The sequence below is a fragment of the Asterias rubens genome, chromosome 14 (genome assembly GCF_902459465.1).
Source record: "Asterias rubens chromosome 14, eAstRub1.3, whole genome shotgun sequence".
NCBI lineage: Eukaryota > Metazoa > Echinodermata > Asteroidea > Forcipulatida > Asteriidae > Asterias > Asterias rubens.
The window spans coordinates 3579710-3598524 of NC_047075.1; the positions used below are offsets into that span (position 1 = coordinate 3579710).

General features: G+C 41.3%; 2 protein-coding genes across 4 annotated transcripts; one reads left to right on the top strand and one right to left on the bottom strand.

The window, feature by feature from the left end:
* Positions 1 to 1816: 1816 nt before the first annotated feature.
* Positions 1817 to 11379, bottom strand: LOC117299322 (integrator complex subunit 12-like). 3 transcript variants are annotated; one of them, XM_033782841.1, is made up of 8 exons: positions 11321 to 11379; positions 9783 to 9978; positions 8826 to 8966; positions 8308 to 8446; positions 7666 to 7868; positions 5095 to 5187; positions 3228 to 3350; positions 1817 to 2289 (listed from the first exon to the last, which is right to left on the bottom strand). In XM_033782841.1, the coding sequence occupies exons 2-8, from the start codon at positions 9924 to 9926 to the stop codon at positions 1972 to 1974; spliced, it is 1161 nt and encodes a 386-aa protein (XP_033638732.1). In that variant the 5' UTR covers positions 9927 to 9978; positions 11321 to 11379; the 3' UTR covers positions 1817 to 1971. The 3 variants fall into 3 exon arrangements, with proteins under 3 accessions (XP_033638732.1, XP_033638731.1, XP_033638730.1); XM_033782840.1 differs by lacking the exon at positions 11321 to 11379 and adding an exon at positions 10918 to 10939; XM_033782839.1 differs by lacking the exon at positions 11321 to 11379 and adding an exon at positions 10884 to 10924.
* On the top strand, positions 10935 to 17892 carry LOC117299323. The gene is made up of 8 exons (XM_033782842.1): positions 10935 to 11291; positions 12223 to 12324; positions 13028 to 13212; positions 13638 to 13806; positions 14268 to 14419; positions 15083 to 15228; positions 16227 to 16331; positions 17556 to 17892. Exons 1-8 carry the CDS (start codon positions 11251 to 11253, stop codon positions 17613 to 17615), a joined length of 960 nt encoding a protein of 319 aa, XP_033638733.1. The 5' UTR covers positions 10935 to 11250; the 3' UTR covers positions 17616 to 17892.
* The last annotated feature ends 923 nt before the right edge of the window (positions 17893 to 18815 follow it).

Here is an 18815-nt window from a genome sequence, read left to right on the forward strand (position 1 = left end):
AAGGAGTTTCTTTGTTTCTGATTTTGAAAGATTTGTTTAACTTTTTTATGAGCAAGGGGTTGTTCTATTAAACCCAGGCTTGACACAAGTCTAACTTTCCCATTGATCTAAATTCGTCTTTATATCCGTCTTGTATAGGTCAGGATCATCTAAACTTTTAGATCTAAAAAATGTGTACAAGGAGTTTTGGGTTTCTAATATTTCTGATTTTTAAAGATTTGTTAAAAAAAATTTATGAGCAAGCGGTTGTTCCTTTAAACCCTAGACTTGACACAAGTCTAACTTGCTCTTTAGTCTAAATCTATCTACATTGTATTCTGTCTTGTACAGGTCAGGAAAATCAAGAGATGGTATTTGCAACTCAACACTGGAACGGCCCAGCAGTGTAAACAAGCATGGGACCCGACTTGTACAAAGTCTATGACTTGTACCAAGTCTATGTACCTTAACATAATTTATATGAAGAAGTCAACCCTCCTACTCTTGGAAACATTAATTTTCCAGCGAGTGGTCAGGCCTGTATTTTCTCTTTGGTAAAGGGCACACTGTGAGAAGTTTGTATCATTCTACTGGATCATTTCAAGGGCACCAAGACAATGACCAGAGGGCATTGAGGCAACTGCCTACGTTGCCTCCGTGAAGTAACACCTGTGTGGCACAGCTGTGCACAGTATCAGGTATTGACTACTTCAAGAGCTATTGTTGAAAACATGACTCAACTCAGGCGTTCTCTTTCCCATGGAGCAATTGCTCCATGTTTTCCCTCAAGGCAAAGTGAAAACAGTTAATACACTGCAATTGTTTTACATCTCCATGTAGTGCATAGCTGCTAGGTACGTAATAATGACCAAGAAGCCATTTTTACTATGGGCATAGTAAATTGGTTGCTATGGTATAGTAAATTGGTTGCTATGGGATAGTAAATTGGTTACTATGGGGTAGTAAATTGGTTACTATGGGATAGTAAATTGGTTGCTATTGGATAGTTTATTGGTTGCTACAGGTATAGAACATCGTTTGCTACTTTAAAATAGCATGTTGCAGTCGTGCGGCTTTTTAGTCCAAATAGTCATGTGATGCGCTATAAACCAATAGAGACACCTTGCATAACGCAAAACACTACAGGGATGCTGAGATCACGTGCACGTTTGTACGCATAAAGAACAGCAGTCGTCCAACGATTTGCTTCCTTTGATTCCAGTGAGGGCACCTTTTGATAAAAGTGAGGGCGTTTTTTGAGCGTGTGGCGTCACGTGTATTAAAAAGGGGTCTAGCAAAAGGCAGAATCTTTGTAAGGGGTGATATGGTATAAAGTGTTGAGATATGCATTCACCAACATGATAATCGCATTGTTCAGGCTGGCATGGTGTATCTATTATTGAAAACCAAAGTAAAAAATATTGAAAGGTCCAACAGTAGGAGGGTTAAATATTCTATCCTTTAGAGACCAGTTTAAAATGTTGACTGATTGTAAATTATAAAATGTAGTATAACAAATAAACAACAAAACACTGAACAGTTTTCTTTGTGTATTATTGTTTTTTAATGGTGTCTGCAATTTTTCTACAACAATGAAAAAAAATAACATCTTCCGTTTTTCAAAACATCAACATGAATTTCTCAAAAACTTAGATCAAAACTTTCTCAATTACTTTGACTAAAGTCTTTCAAAAACTCAGACCATATTTTCAGCCAAATATTCCTCAAATACTCCGGGAAAAAAAATCTCTCAATTACTTGAGTAATATGCCTGAAATTCTTTTTAACAGAACTTGGGAAAGTGCTGAGTATACAATGCTCAAACACATCGTTGTAAGGGTAAAACCAAATAAAATGCTGATGATTTAATTTTCAAATCCTGTTTTGGTAAATTTGTTGTGTTCAGTCCAAAATGTATTCTTTAACATACTTATAACATTCCCTGTGAATGGTCAATGCATGAATTGGATTGGTCTACCGGCCAATCAAAACTCATCTCTTAGCTTTCTTCTTCATCTGTTGGAGTCTCTTCATGGCCGAGGCGGTGCTTGTCTGAGGAGCAGTCTTCCCTGACGTTCCGCTCGACTTAGACGCACCTTGCGTCTTGGAACCCGAATGCGAAGGAGCCTTGTTAACAGGTGACGGTAGAGGGCTCACTTTAGACCCTGACTTGGAGTGGGCACTAGAGGGCTTGCTACTGGTGGAGCTCGGCTTGGTGTGGGATGAGGAGCGAGCTGTGGCTGCAAAGCTTGCCAAACCGGTGTAGGGCGTTTTAGCAGACGAGCTCACAGGAGGTGCAGAAGTGGAAGTCTGTTGAAAAACACAAAGAAGAAATATTGCTATGACATCATTCTTGACAAAATTTTCTTATTAATTGTTTTTATAATTGTTATTTTATGGGGGGGGGGGTTTAACCAATTACGGCTAAACAACTGTATTAACACCGCGATTAATTATTGATGTATTTTTTAACCAAACTTAAATTATAAATAATAATTATAATAATAGTTGCTTCTTATATCCGCTCAAGGTGCTTCAACATTCAGTATTTTCCTGCGAGGTATGTGGGGCTACGTTTGAAGTATGAGACCTACTTCTTTCACATATCACTATACAATTGTTGCACGCTGTGACGAGGTCCATGGCGTTTTGTACACCCGAGGGGGGAAATGGAACCCGAGGCGAAGCCGAGGATGCCTTTTCCCTTCGAGGGTGTACGAAACCCATGGACCCCAGTCACAGCATGCAACAATTGTTTTGTTATACCTTTGTAAAATTGTTATTCCTCGTCTCGAAAGTCTGTTGTCATCTTCAAACATTTTTACAACAGATTATGCATTGTTAAATAAGCAGACGAACAAGAAACAATTCCCTCGAACCCACCGTTGTTTCGTACACAGCGCTGGAAATCGACCAGCGTTGGGAACGATCAAGGTGATGTACACCGGTGTACATCACTTTTCATGTTACCCGGCCCGTCGAGCCTTGTAACCTGCGTTTTTGTTGCGCGTCGCATGATTTGTTCTCGACCAATCAAACTTCACAATTTGTACAGAGGTAGAAAAACAAATAATGGTTTACAAGGTGCTGTTGCGCATTATGCAGCCAGTCAAACCAGGAACACTGGGGCGAACCTCTTCTCTATTCGATAAGTGCACTGGGTTCTTTTATGTGCGTTACGAAAAATAACACCATGTAAACCGAGGCATGTTGCAAAACAGTTAATTCAGAAACCTCAACACACTTACTTTATGCTCTGTCCGTTTGAACAGATTCACAGGTTCAGATTCTCCTTTGATTTCTACGTCTCTTTTGCTGCTTTCTTTTGTGCTGCTGCTTGACGACCCGGAGCTCTTTACTTTCTTTGAAACCTGAGATAGGAAGACAAACGATTGGAAGTTCTAAAATAACTTGTGCAAAAAAGAGCAAGTTTTGTAGGAGCAAAGTGCATTTTAAAGGCAGTAGAAGCTATTGGTAATTACTCAAATACTTATTAGCATAAAACCTTACTTGGTAGCGAGTAATGGGGAGAGGTTGATAGTATAAAACATTGTGAGAAACGCCTCTCGCTGAAGTAACGTAGTTTTCGAGAATGGAGTAACTTTCTACGAATTTGATTTCGAGACCTCAGCTTTAGAATTTGAGGTCTTGAAATCAACCATCTGAAAGCACACAACTTCGTGTGACAAGGGTGTTTTTTCTTTCATTATTTTCTCGCAACTTCAACGACGGATTGAGCTCAAATTCTCTCAGGTTAGTTATTTTATGCATTGAGTTTGAGTAACACCAACTGTGAAGACTAGTCTTCGACAATCACCAAAAGTGTCAACTGCCTTTAACTAGGATTTGAAACTTTGCATGGTGGGAGTAAAATCATGTGAGGTTTGAGGCAGCAACATGAGTAGATCTCTTTTGAGTAGTGGTGGTTCTCAAAAGAACTGGTGGCTGACAACTCAATAATTCAATCAGTATGCTCTGATCGTCATCAATCTCCCAAAGACGGTCAGAGCATACTGATAGAAACGTCAAGTGTCAACCACCATTTCTTTTCAGAACCGATCAATCAATCGACCGCAGAGACAGCAAGGTTCTGTTGCGCCGATCTCCTGTGTCCACGTCCTACAGACTCTCGCCACATGTGGTTGATTTCGCTAGGCCGGCCAAGTTGTAAAGGCGCAGGATGATCGAGCGCGGCCTCTAGGTCTCTTCCAGCCAGGAGCCGGTGCTAGGCCTCCCCTGAAGGTGATGGCAATACTTAGAGCTTTTTTAGCTGGGATGTTGTCAGCTAGGCGAGCGACATGACCGAAGAAGGCTCAGCGGGGCGTTAAATTAGTTGGTTGATGGGGGGCAGACACTACCAACACTAGGCCTCTAGGTCTCTTCCAGGCAGGAGCCGGTGCTAGGCCTCCCCTGGAGTTGATGGCGATGCTTAGAGCTTTTTTAGCTGGGATGTTGTCAGCTAGGTGAGCGACATGACCGAAGAAGGCAGAGTGGCGGTGTTGAATTAGTTGGTTGATGGGGGGCAGACACTACCAACACTAGGCTTCTAGGTCTCTTCCAGCCAGGAGCCGGTGCTAGGCCTCCCCTGGAGTTGATGGCGATGCTTAGAGCTTTTTTAGCTGGGATGTTGTCAGCTAGGCGAGCGACATGACCGAAGAAGGCAGAGCGGCGGTGTTGAATTAGTTGGTTGATGGGGGGCAGACACTACCAACACTAGGCTTCTAGGTCTCTTCCAGCCAGGAGCCGGTGCTAGGCCTCCCCTGGAGTTGATGGCGATGCTTAGAGCTTTTTTAGCTGGGATGTTGTCAGCTAGGCGAGCGACATGACCGAAGAAGGCAGAGCGGCGGTGTTGAATTAGTTGGTTGATGGGGGGCAGACACTACCAACACTACTTAAAAAGAGATTTTCACATGGTGTTAAGCTGCAAATTCTTCTTAACAACAATCAGGGAGATTATTTGGAATCACATTCAACATAAAGGGGAAAAAACGTTTCTACATAATAAACAGGGAGATTTTCAAAATTGTTCATCAGAACATGAAAAGATTTACATATTTTCAGGATTTTTTTTGCGGAGTCAAGAAGCGTTTGGCAGCTTGGCTCAATGAAACTCACCTGTTTCTTCATGTTACGCGTACAGCGGCTACAATACCAGACAAGCCGGGGGTCATTAGGGTCAGCCTCACTCGCTGGGGGTTTGTGACAGAGCTGAAAGAAATAATTCCCAAAGAATTTTCAGTCATAATTGGAAACAGATACTTTTAGAATCAATACATTCATTAATAAATAATTCATTATTTATTAGTCCACAAAAAGAAAATTTGCTACGTTGCACGGTTTCATGTAACAAGATAAAAAGATGGATATAAAAAATACACAATTAGGCCTATATAATAATAATAATAATAATAATAATAATAATAATAATAATAATAATAATAATAATAATAACAATAATAATGTCATCTCATTGACATAGCGGTGCCAGGTGATATAAGGGTAGCTTCGAAGGAGATGGAAAAGATCGAGAAGTACCAGGACCTGGCCAGGGAACTTCGTAAGATTTGGCAGGTAAAGGTAAAAGTAGTCCCCGTGGTGGTTGGAGCACTTGGCACCATTCCCAAAGCACTGGGGAAACATCTAGATGAAATAGGGACAAATGTGAGGGTAGATCTATTACAGAAGGCAGCGCTTTTGGGAACAGCGAGGATCCTGAGAAAGACCCTTGAGATCTAAGGCTACGGGACGTAGCCCGGCTCGAGGAGTTACCGGCACAAAGGAAAATGAGATCTTTCTTTTGCATGCTGTGATAAAATGAAATAATAATAATAATAATAATAATAATAATAATAATAATAATAATAATAATAATAATAATAATAATAATAATAATAATAATAATAATAATAATAATAATAATAATAAAAAGATATTTAAAGGCCTTAAAGTGCTAACACAAAGATAACAATAGGATTTACCAAATTACAACATTACAATGAAAAGGAGTATCCGAAGAATATAATTTAAAAAGGCAACTACAAAAATATACATACACATGGGCAAGAACAATTAAAAAGATCAGATTTAAAACAGCAACCATAAAAAAAAACAATGTTGACAAGATGAGGGAGGGTATAAGGAGGTGATAAAAAGAATGATACAATTATTTACTTGTATGCTGATCATTAAAGGAACACGTTGCCTTGGATCGGTCGAGTTGGTCCTTGAAAAGCGTTCTGTAACCGTTTGCTATAAAATCGGTATGGTTAGAAAGATGTTGTAAAAGTAGAATACAATGATTCACACAAACATGCCTCGAAATTGCGTGGTTTTCTTGTTACCTCGTCCAATAACAAGGTCGTACATTTATGGGAGTCAAATTTGTGACTCCCTTAAATGGCCGACCGTGTTAGTTCGCGACGTAAAATGAAAACTGTGCATTTTTTAGTGACACTTATGTGGATCATTATATTCTACTTTTAAAACATCTTTCCAACAGTATGCATTTCATAACAAATGATTTCAAATGCTTTTTGAAGACCAACTCGTCCGATCCAAGGCAACATGTTCCTTTAAGAAAGAAAGGCACTGCCAGTAGGGGACTTTCAGGACCCTTGGTGGCAGCAGATTTCCCGGGTAAAATCCATTGTTCTCGGTAATAATATGCGCATGCTCAGAACTATGTAAACAATGGACATTTACCTGGCAAGTCTGCTGCCACCTAGGGTTCAAAAGTCTCCTATTGCAGCTAGGCTGCGCAATGGTTTCATTGACTACATATACATGTGTATACATGCAATAATACAAATTTAATAATATTGAATTAGGCCGTGTCCGAAACGACTACTTTGGCTACAGCTCTGTCTAGATCAGCGCGTCTACCAGTGTTGAAGAATAGGCAGACGCGCGCGATCTAGCCGTAGCTGTAGCCGAAGTCGCCGTTTCGGACACGGCCTTAGAATGAGCACATCTTCGGAAAATCATACAAGGTGCATATAAAAAGGATGGCACAAAAGATATGTTCCGAACAGGTGAAGAAAAATGCTAGCGAAACAAATGGTACTTCAAGTCTCGCTTGAATCCACGTATATTTAAAGAAGTTGTTTGACACATGTGAGTTTGATTGTGTACCCTACATTTTGACAGGATTAAACAATCTAACAGTTCAAAGAACATGGTATACTTTGCCTTAAAGTGTTTGATTTCATGCCAGACTTGCATGCTCTCCACTGTATCGAATAACCCTTAGATGCTATGAATGTGGCCATTAAGCAGAGCAGGACATATGCGTGTGTAAATGTGAGCAGGCAGCGTGCAGCTGCTAAATGCTGCGTGCTTACGTTTAGATGCGCATATGGCTTGCAGTATTTCTGGTTTGATTTTTATGGCACACGCATGCACACTCACGCGCACGCAAACACCATGTTGTGGGACTGGTTTTTAAATTGTAGCATCGATACAGTCTATTGACCTAATTCACCTAAGGTCATCATCACAATAATCTTGGATGCACCATATTGGTGGGCAATGTCACTGTGCATTATCAGTGAAGGGCGCATTTTAGGGGACGCAGCATTTACACATAAACCAATTGCCCACCAAATGGTGAGCGTGGCACAGTCGCCACATTTGTCGCGCATGCAAGGGGGTCAATACACATATTAAACCGGTAAACAACATTCTCACCTGATGATAAAGACTATGACACTCCTGGCACTCCACCAGCTGGTTCCCCGCAGACACATCCAACTGTTTGCAGACGATGCACGCGAGCCCAAGCTCCAGGGCAAAGTCGTCCGCATCTGTGCTGCCCTGGTTACTGTCGCCAGGGTTACTCTCGCCTGTGTCCTCCTCTTTGCTGCTGTCCTCCGTGCTGGCCGATTCGTCTTCTGTAAACAACAACATTTGTTTCCACAACACTTATTTCCACAACATTTATTTCTAACGCAGCAATTTGGCGCTTGCACGTTAGCGAGAAAGGCGATTGTAAACATCGAATTCGGCGGTAAGCAGAGCCATAAGATTGCATCAGAGTGTTTTTATGGAGTGATGTTCTACTATATTCCCCGGTCTCGTCTAGCCAGCTACGGGGACAGGGGGTTTTCCATTACAGCACCCAGGCTCTGGAATTCACTCCCTGAAAACCTCAGGAAAATCCATGACATCTCCATCTTTCAGCATCAACTTAAGACACACCTGTTCACACTTGCTTTCCCCAACACTTGAGAATTTTCCCTCTTTCCATCTTGACCGGCGCCTTTGAATGGTTTTTCACCAGATTTAGCGCGCCTTTATTATTATTATTATTATATTTTACATGAAAGTCACCTTCTTCTCCCGCGTAATCTTCATCGTCGTCGTCATCGTCATCATCATCGTCCTCGATGACGGGCTTCCTCTGCTTCTCTAAGGAGCGTAGCTTCTTGGACTGGGGCGGATCGAGACTGTCGGACCCGTCCGATTTCAGCTGAAAGGAATGAATTATTACCACATATGAGAATCTCAGATAGGTCCAAGAAGTTGCAAGAAGACGGTTATTTCATACTTTAAAAATAATAATAATAATAATAACAATAATTGTACATGTATCAATTTTATTCCAAAAAACGAACAAACCCCATACCCTGGGGAAGGGTTACAACAATAACAAAATTTAAACGTATAATACAACAAAAATCATTGTGGATCTAGTGGGAACGCGGTCTATAAATAGGCCCACTTCTCTCATATCAAAGAAGCAGTCAAAGGGAAAGAAATGAAAAGAGAGAGAGGGCAGAAAGCACTTAGAAAAAGCAAGGGATGAACAATGGAGAGGGTGACCAAGGGGGGGGAGGGGATGTCCTTACCCGTTCGCCAGTTCTCTTCTCTGCTCGACGCTCTGCCTCTTTCCTTGATCCCTCGGTGGCAGCGAGTTTGATGCAAGGTGTGGGCGTCTTGTCCTCTCGCCTCCTGCTAGTGTGAGATGCCTTCCTGCCCTCATCAGCCATCTGTTTATTGGAGAGAGCAACTATTAAGATAAATGCCTTGCTCGAGGACAACAAGGGTCAAGACTGACAAGGCCAGGATTCTTACACCAACCACCTGTTTAAAGCAATAAGCCATTTGCGAGTTAGATTTGAATAATGTCTGGTACAATGCAATGACTCACTTAGTTACGATGCACAGCTTACATTTGAATTCCTCACACTATCAAGACAGTTGCTACACCACGTGATTAAGGGCAAGCTTTTGCGTAGTTACGTACAATGTAAGAGACGGTGAACACCCATACACAAATCTGAATGGATGAGTATGGCAAAATGGTATCAGGGTTTGCTCATCCTGGAGGTTGCTATACAAAAGCTTGCCCCTTATCACATGGCGTAGCAATTGTCTCGGTAGTCTGAGGAATTCAAATGTAAGCGGTGCATTGTAATTAAGCAAGTCATTGTACCAGACATTATTTAAATTTAACTCGCAATAGGCTTATTAAGATAAATGCTTTGCTCAAGGACACAAGGGTCAAGACTGAAAAGGCCAGAATTCTAACACACAGTCAGTAAATGACCACCCTGCCGTCATTTTCACCAAATTCTTCCTAACTTAGGATTAATCTTTGGACGAGTTAAGTTCCATATTCCATAGACGATAGGAGGCACTGAACCCATCCTTAGTTTATTAGGACGAGTTACTTGTAGGCAAGTTACTCGTCCTAACTCGAGATAGGATTAATCCTAGCGTTTTGTGAAATCGGCTGCGGACTGCTCGGTCGACATCTCCCACACTGGGACCAAGCGAACAGTATCACAAAAAAAAATACTTACGGGTTTAGGAAACCGGCTCCGACCGGTCCCTGCAAGCGCTTCATCCAACAATGCCTTGAGTTGGTCGGTGGATTCCTTACTGCGGGAGCGAAGGAAACCCAAAGCTTTCACGAAAACCGGATCAAGTTCCAATGCAGTCATCATGGATTAACATCCGCTGTGAGGAAAACCTTGCCTTCCAAGTGGGACAGATTCACTGAAAAGGCAAATAAATGAAAAACTAGAATAAAATACACGGATAGACAGTACTCCTACCCTAGGCTAGAACTGAGGGTCGTTCCGCTAATGTCTCCAAATCCATGACATCGTGAATACGACTGCAGAATGAACCTCGTAAAGTCATTTTTACACTGAAGTAGCTTACTCAAGAGAAGGGTATTAGGGGGATTGACGTCACATGCCAAGATTTTAGGGAGTAAATAAAGCCTGGTTCATACTTCCGCATGCGAATGTGAAGCGAATGTGAAGCGAATGTTGACGTCACAAATTCGCAACGAATAATTTGCAACAGTTCAACTCTGCTCAACTCACTTGCAATTGCATATATTGCTGCGAAAGGAGGGTTGTGACGTTAAATTCGCTTCGCATTCGCATGAAGTATGAACCGGGCTTAAACTTTCAAGGTTTATAATTATAATTTGTACAAAAAGTCAAGAAAAATTGTCAAATGTAATTTACAGTTGACAATTTTTTAAGGAGGAATATTTTCAGTATAAATATTCCTCCATTTATTTTTAATTTACAAAAATAATATTCATATTTGGGGTTGGACAACAAGGAAACGATTGGGAAAAGGGCTACAATTAAAATTCAAAATAAAAGTGGGGATGAAACCATGCAAATTTTAATAATATCATGTTGGCTACTTATAAATATGAAAGTTATATTTGTTTTGTTTACCCGCCAAAGAGGGCGCTATTCTATCTTCCGGAAAAGATAAAAGCTTGTGTCACAAAACAATGCACAAAATTAATCTTCTTAATCTTAGTCTTTGACCACAGTAACTGTTTATTTAGGCCTAAGTTAATGACATCACTCTCGGTGTTTTACTTTGGCAATGAAGATTTAGGTTGATTGAGGTACCCAAACAGAAATACTCACCACCCCTTCTCTACGAAACAAAAAAATGACTTACCGACCGCTGTTTTTTTTTGTTTTTCGTTTGTTTTAGTCTGGTGCACATTCAATCATTTTTATAACGGTTAGTTCTTGGTGAGTGGAATACCAGGAACCAAATTGAAATTATTTGCCATGGTACCCAGACGCCTTGTAATGACAAACTAGTTACAAAACAAGGGGCTCGGCCAGTTTCCGCCTTTTCACGTGGCATGGCATATACAATGAGAAAATGATATGAGAAATTTCCCAATAGCGCGCCGTAATATTTTGTGATTTTCTGTAACACCGGTTTGTCTTCAATATTTCACTCTTTTTTTTGCTGAATAAATGGGGTTTTGAAAAAAGCAAGATGTTGGCGGAATACAACTTCCCTCTACAAACCTCAACAAGGTTGGTATATTTTTTGTAAAGAATAAAACCTGATTGAAATAGTGATTGTGATTATCTAAATTTCTGTTCGATGTTGGTGGAAACCGCGTGCAAACACACGCACGGTTTGCGTTGCTCGTGGGGCGAGCGCTCCGTATGGCCGGCGCGGACACGTCTGCCAACATAATAAGGGTGGGATGAAGGGTGGTCATTTTTATTAGCTTTTCGCATCCAGCCACAACTTTATGTCTCTTAATTTAGATCAAATTATATCGTTTAGCTGTCCGAAATTAAGAAGGGTTGACTGAAGAAGTAGAAGGAATAGATAGAGAATGTGAAAAAAAACACTGCTTGGGTTGGGGGGGGGGGGGGGGTGGGGGGGGGGTGGGTGGGGGGTGTGTGTGTGGGTGTAGGGGGGGGGGGTGTCTGGAGGGATCATGGAGGGAGAAAGGGGTGGATGCATGCAGTGGGCTTGTCGGGCACCTTTGGATTTAGTGGTCTATTTATCAGTTTATCACATATGTTCTCTTGATTGAGGAGTCCTACACAATGCTGCTCGCTACACTCTATTTTAAGTTCATTTTATTTGCGTTCTTGTAGACATGTCTGCACGTACCTACTTCTGTTTGCGCAATAAAATGTGCGCTTGATTTTATTTTATTTTTTTTAAAGGTCAAAACTTATATATAGCGTTTCAGCTACCAATTTCTCAAGAGAAACTAAGTCCCAACATTGGTCTACTGTAGTAATTTGTTTTAAATATTCTTTTTTAGTTTCACATGAAGAGAAAACACTTTTAAAATTACACTTGAAATTTCAGAAGGAAACCAAGCAAGAGACGGTAAAACTTTGTTAGAAACAGACAAATTTATACAAAATCATGAGAACAAGCTCAAAACTGTGTTAATTTCAATGGATAACTTAAAATTTATTGTTTTTATTTTCTTAACAGCAGTTGGAGTGACGAACCTCTGTTGCTAGGCAACGATGAGGACCTCTTTCAGCTAGATGTGGAAATGGCCCATTTGGGCTCCGATGACGACAGATTGGAGAGGTAAAAAAAGAAAAGTGTTCTGGGCCAGGAACTTCAGCTTTGAAAGGGCAAGGGTACTACCATTGGAACATCTTAAGCCCTTTTCATACGGCCAAAATATAGCCAGGGTCCCTTGCTACACAATTTATTGGATTGTTTATTTGTTATCACCATGTGTGACTGATTTTGTGAGCTTTCACACTGCAAAGTTAAAAAACTAACAACCCTTGTGATACATAAGAGTGATATGACGCATTGGTAATCCTGATCACCTTAGTTGGACAAGATAGCACCCTCAGTAGCATGCGCTGTATGGGCATTTTCACCTAGGACGTTGTTCAATAAACAAGGGTTCCTTTCACACGATGATGTAGCCCATGGTCAAAACTTCCGATAGTGTAAGATTTTGTCGTAGGTCCGAACCTCCGACAAAATGTAGCAATGTTGGACAAGATTTGACATGGGACCCTAGACACCCCAAAACACTATTGTCCTTTCACACGAGGTGCATTTTATAAAATCTTACAACCATGCTACAATTTAGCAAGGGACCTTTGCTAAATTTCTCTCGTGTGAAAGGGGCTTTAAAGTCAACGGGAAACTTTTGAAGGTGCACCAAGACAGTGATTAAGTTCACTTATGAGGCGTCCTTGGTTTTATAACCAGAAATATATTGAATATAACAATAATAATAGTTACAAATATTAATTTTTGTCCTTAACAGTCTTGCTTGGACGTCAACCTTCGACCCGCTCGATGATTATGTGGACCGTTCTATTTCACCGCATGGGGAGAGGTGCTTCCAGCAGGATTCCAACAGGAATCGATTGGAGGGTGTCTTTGGTAGCCCAGACAGTGACTACCTAACCGGTGTTTATCTGAGTGCATTGCAGGACAATGAAACAACGGGTAGGTTGCAGGCTTGACACTTCATTGAGGCGTTTTTGCCTTGGTGCCCTGCAAAAGTTACAGTAGAAATCGGAGCACCAATTTTACACTAGGGGTATCTTTGGTAGTCCAGACAGCGACTACCTAACTGGTGTTAATCTGGGTGCATTGCAGGACAATGAAACAACGGGTAGGTTGCAGGCTTGATACTTCATTGAGGCGTTATTGCCTTGGTGCCCTTTGAAATGTTCCAGCTAATAGAAATCAGGTCTCAAATTTTACACGGTATTGCAGGCCTGAAACCAGTAGTTTTAGGAATGATCAATTATATTATAAGCCAACATAATATTCCTAAGGTCGTTGTATTAAGTGCTACTTCAACCTTCCTTGTTTCATCCGTCAGACTAACACTACTGCTTTTTGTCTTGAATGTTGCACATGAACAGAAGATGAAGCCCAATTTGCAGCAGAGTTACTTCAGTCGGATTTGGACGTCGCTTACAGCGTTGATTTATCAGACTCGGATGACAGCTTTGGAAGCAGTAGTCAGAGTACAGTCAACTCCTGTCCAGGAAGCCCTACAGCCAAGAGGAAAAAAATGCACAACTTACAGTGGTGAGTTTAAGCACCGGGTACTATTGGTAACTACTCAAAATAATTGTTAGCATAAAAACTTACTTGGTAACAAGCAATGGAGAGCTGTTGCTAGTATAAAACATGCAAGGGCGCCTTTGGCTGCTAGCCACATCAACCTATTATGACCACGGAGCACAGCCAAGATCGAAAGTGTTTGATTTTTCCCGAGGGAGGAAAGCTGGATGGTCTGGAAAACCTTTGTGGCACAGCAGAGAACCAACGCACAACTCAACTCACATTTGGCCCCCGGCTGGGAATCGACCCGGGGTCACCTTGGTGAGAGGCGAGCGCTTTACGCACACGCCAACCTTGCCATGAGATGGAATTGAACTCAAGATGCTTTTACCGACTTATATTTCAAAATCAGTGAGCTTCCGAATTGGAACTAATATTCTCTGCGTTTTCAAATTATTACCACTCGTTTGCTTTGTCTTTCCAAGGAGTGAGATGGACATGGAGGAACAACAGAGGGCGGTAGAGGAGATAAAGAAGGCCATCACTGATCAGTCCAGTATTAGGGAGCAGCTGGAGTTACTGCGGATAATTGGTCAAGATATGACAGTACTACCGTCAGATGGCAGGTTTACCATCAGTAAGTGTGTACTCAAGTTTACATTGAACCCTAACCATTCTAAATGCAACAATACGCACCAAATGGAAATAGTTATGGTAATCTGTCGCATTCGGCAGTAAACTCAGATGTCATTCTTTGACTGAATTTGTTGCACTTAGCAGTCAAGTGACTTTATATTGGTGTTGCATTGTGTTGTACTTTGCAGTCAACTTTGTTGCATCTTGCAGAGTTTATGGTCCCACATATAAGCCAAGCCACCACTACACGTATGTGCATACTGTTGCATAGCAGTACATGTATGCCTGCACAAAGCAACAAGATCCCTTGTTGCATTTTGTTGCATTTGGTTTCAACTGTGTTGCATTCTGATGTATTTGGCAGGGTATTTAGAGAAACCCTAGTAGGGAAGGTTGCCATGATTTTTTGCTGAAAGATAACTATTTCTCTGGTTGTATTTTTGAAAGGGGCTGGGGCGGGGCGGGGCGGGGCGGTGCAGGACTTGGGTGAATTCCTTTTAAAAACATTGGGGCTATTTGGTGGTAATTCTGCACTAACAAACCATTAGAATTACGCACATTAAAAAAGCCATGTGTAAGCACAGAATGTGGTAAACAGGGCCAAGAAAAATGTATTTAATTGTAAAAGCAAAACTTTCATAATCCTTTATCATTTTGTGTTTAGATGCTGCATATATCAACAATAGTAAGCTTAAGTCTATACGTGAATATTTGGCCCAAATGGCCCTCCATACAGCTGCAGCAAGTGAAGAGACAACGTGCACAGAAAAGCATCACAGTACCTCATCGAATCAATCCAGACACAAAAAGGTATGGAGGGCAACAAATGCATCAACAGTAAATTTTTCTGTTAAAAACCGCGTCCCCGAATCATGAGTTCATTTAAACGAGTTGTGGCTGAGTGGTAAAGTTTATTGGATGCAAGTTCCGGTGGCTAAGTCAGCTGAGATGGTTTAAGGAATGAAATAAATGAGCCAGTGATCAGGGCCCAATTTCATGGAGAAGCTGCAGCACAAAAAGTAGCTGAGCACAACAAAACTATGCTCACCAGAAAAAGTGTTCTATTGTTCTAGTGTAACCTTCACGCCAGTGACGCATCATTACCAACATGTGACCTTAATGTCAGTTAAGCAACACCACAAAAGTATGACCTTTAATATACCAGTGTCACATCGTCATGAAGGTGTGACCTTTTTGTCAGTGTAACATCATCACAAACATGTGACATTTACACCAGTGTAACATCGTCACAATGTGTGACCGTTACGTCAGTGTTACATAGACAACTGTGTGCCAGTGTAACACCGTTATGAACATATGACCTTAATGTCACTGTTACAATGTCATGAACGTGTGACCTTTACGCCAGTGTTACCTTTGCGCAAGTGTATCAATCTCAAACTTGGAGATCTGATTTAAAGGCAGTGGACACTATTGGTAATTGTCAAAGACTAGCCTTCACAGTTGGTGTATCTCAAAATAAACATAAAATAACAAACCTGTGAAAATTTGAGCTCAATCGGTCATCTTGCGAGATAATAATGAAAGAAAAAAACACCCTTGTCACACGAAGTTGTGTGCATTTAGATGGTTGATTTCGAGACCTCAAGTTCTAAATCTGAGGTCTCGAAATCAAATTCGTGGAAAATTACTTCTTTCTCGAAAACTATGGCACTTCAGAGGGAGCCGTTTCTCACAATGTTTTATACCATCAACCTCTCCCCATTACTCGTCACCAAGAAAGGTGTCCACTGCATTTAAACACTTGGAGTTTACTGTAATTGAGTTTTGTCTCTTGCACTTCGCAGTCTCTGGAGCGAAGGTCCCGTCACAAAGCCCACAGGAAGAGACGTACTAAAGAGAAGAAGCAAACTCTGAAAGAAGAACAGAGTCGACTATTTGCTCTCGAAGAGGTTTGTCATTTTGTTCACAACATAAACCTGTAGACCAACTTAAGAGTTTTCTCTTGATGGGGGAGATATCCATAAGACCTCAAAGACTTGAGACTTTGTGGTGTGTCATGGCCGAGCGGTTAAGAGCACCGGATTCAAGCTCTGGTGTTTGATCAGCAGAGTGTGGGTTTGAATCCCGGTTTTGACACTTGCTACATAAAATTGGGGAGGTAGTGCTTTCTGCTCTACCGGCCAGGCTTCGGACTGATGATACCCAAGCCCACATCCGTATGGACTGTAAAAGGGGTAACCCTGTTTCAGCCCTAGGAGTAGGTGGCAACGGCCTCTGGACAAAAATAATTGTAGCCCACACCTTGAAGTGGCCTTCAGGCCTTTTGTGTCTGGCGACTTCCATAAAAAAAAACTTTAAAAAAAAACACTGTGAAGTTTGAGACTTGACTTTACACTTTCCGTTTACTGGAAATGATTCATCAGATTCAAATTTGGGGGGATAAAAACTGCTATCTTTTTCCATTACAACGATACTTCGAGGTGAAATGATATGCCAAAATGCTTTATGTTTTTTGGTAGCATCAAGCGTATTGAGAACCAAGTAAATTTATATTGACATTTTAAGAGTGATGACCAAACGTGTATCTCCCTTGAAAGACAGTGGACACTATGGGAGACTTTCTGGGACAATAGAGGGCAGCAGACTTACCGGGTAAATCCATTGTTCTCAGAACTATGCGCATGTTCAGAACTACGTAAACAATGGAAATTTACCCGGTATGTCTGCTGCCGCCTAGCGTTGGAAAGTCTCCTATTGTGAATTGTCAAAGACCAGTCTTCTCACTTGCTGTATCTCAACATGTGCACCAAATAACAAACCTGTGAAATTGAGCTCAATTGGTCGTTGAAGTTGCGAGATAAACACGGAAGAAAAAACACCCTCGTCACAACAAAGTTGTGTGCTTTCAGATGCTTGATTTCGGGACCTCAAATGTAAATCTGAGGTCTTGAAATCTGAGGTCTTGAAATCAAATTCGTGGAAAATAACCTCTTTCTCAAAAGCTACATTACTTCAGCGGGAGCCGTTTCTCACAATGTTTTATTTTACTATCAAGAGCTCTCCATTGCTTGTTACCAAGTAAGTTTTTATAATAACAATTATTTTGAGTAATTACCGAAAGTGTCCACTGCCTGTAAATGACTCATTAAAATATTGTCTCTTTGACTCACCAGGTGCTCTCTCTGCAGGTTCAGGATGACGACAACGATGAAGAAATAAACGTACTTGATTGACCTCGGCTACTCTAGGTAGCTCTCTAGGTAGTTGTACACAGTCTAATGTTTCTGCAGAAAGAACAGATCTTGGCCCAATTTCATTGAGCTGTTAATTAAAGGCACTACAGCAGATTTCACAAAACGCTAGGATTAATCCTATCTTGAGTTAGGACGAGTAACTAGTCCTAACTTAGGATGAATCTTAACGTTTACATGTGACTCCTCCTAAGATTAATCCTAAGTTAGGAAGGATTTGGTGAAATCGACAGCTGGATACGTTTGGTTATTGTCAAAGACCAGTATTCTCACCTGGTGTAACCTAACATTTTGCATAAAATAACAACTCTGTGAAAATTTGGGCTCAATTATTCATCAAAGTTGCAAGAAAATAATGAAAGAAAAAACACCCTTGTTGCACAAATTTGTGTGCTTTCAGATGCAAAGTTGTGTTCACTTTAAACTCTGTAAATGTTGAGCAGTTCAATGAGGTCAGGACCATTGTATAATGAGGCATCATACACGGAAATACGCAAATACTAAATACAAAGATCTAAAAGTCTTGTACATCTCTCCAATGTTTTGCACAAACGTTAAAGGTCATAGATTTTTTTTCTGTCACTATAATAGTGGGTGCGTTCGTTTAGCTTCCCTGGGTCGACCCTGCGGTGCTCACTCGGGTGAGCCCCTGACAAGAGCTAATCGAACGATCACACTCGCCCTCTCGTGGCGACGGCATGCACCTCAGGTCACCCCCAAGTGACCCACTCCACAAGCGGGGCAGTGGGGGCTGACCCAGGTGAGCCCCGTCAAAGCTATTTGAACATACCGGGGCAGACTGGGGTCGGCCCAGGGAAGCTAAACGAACGCACCCACTGACTTGTATAAACCCATTGCATAACGTGCATATTGGGGAACAAAATGTGCACAAAAGGATGGTACATGTGTTCACTCACCAATGCACATGTAAACACATGTACCATCCTTTTGTGCATGTTTTGACTCCCCCCCCCAAATGGTGGACAGAAGACCTGCGTGCAAGTGCACTTCGCATTGTGCAATGTGTCTATAGACAAAATTATAAAGAAAGGTACAATAAAAGTCAGGTGTGAAAGTCTCTTGTCTTTGCTGAGAAGAACTGCATAAAACTGTCACAGTAATGTCACACAAAATAATATTGGTTTTGGGGGTTGAACAAAGAATGGGATTCGAACAAAGAAT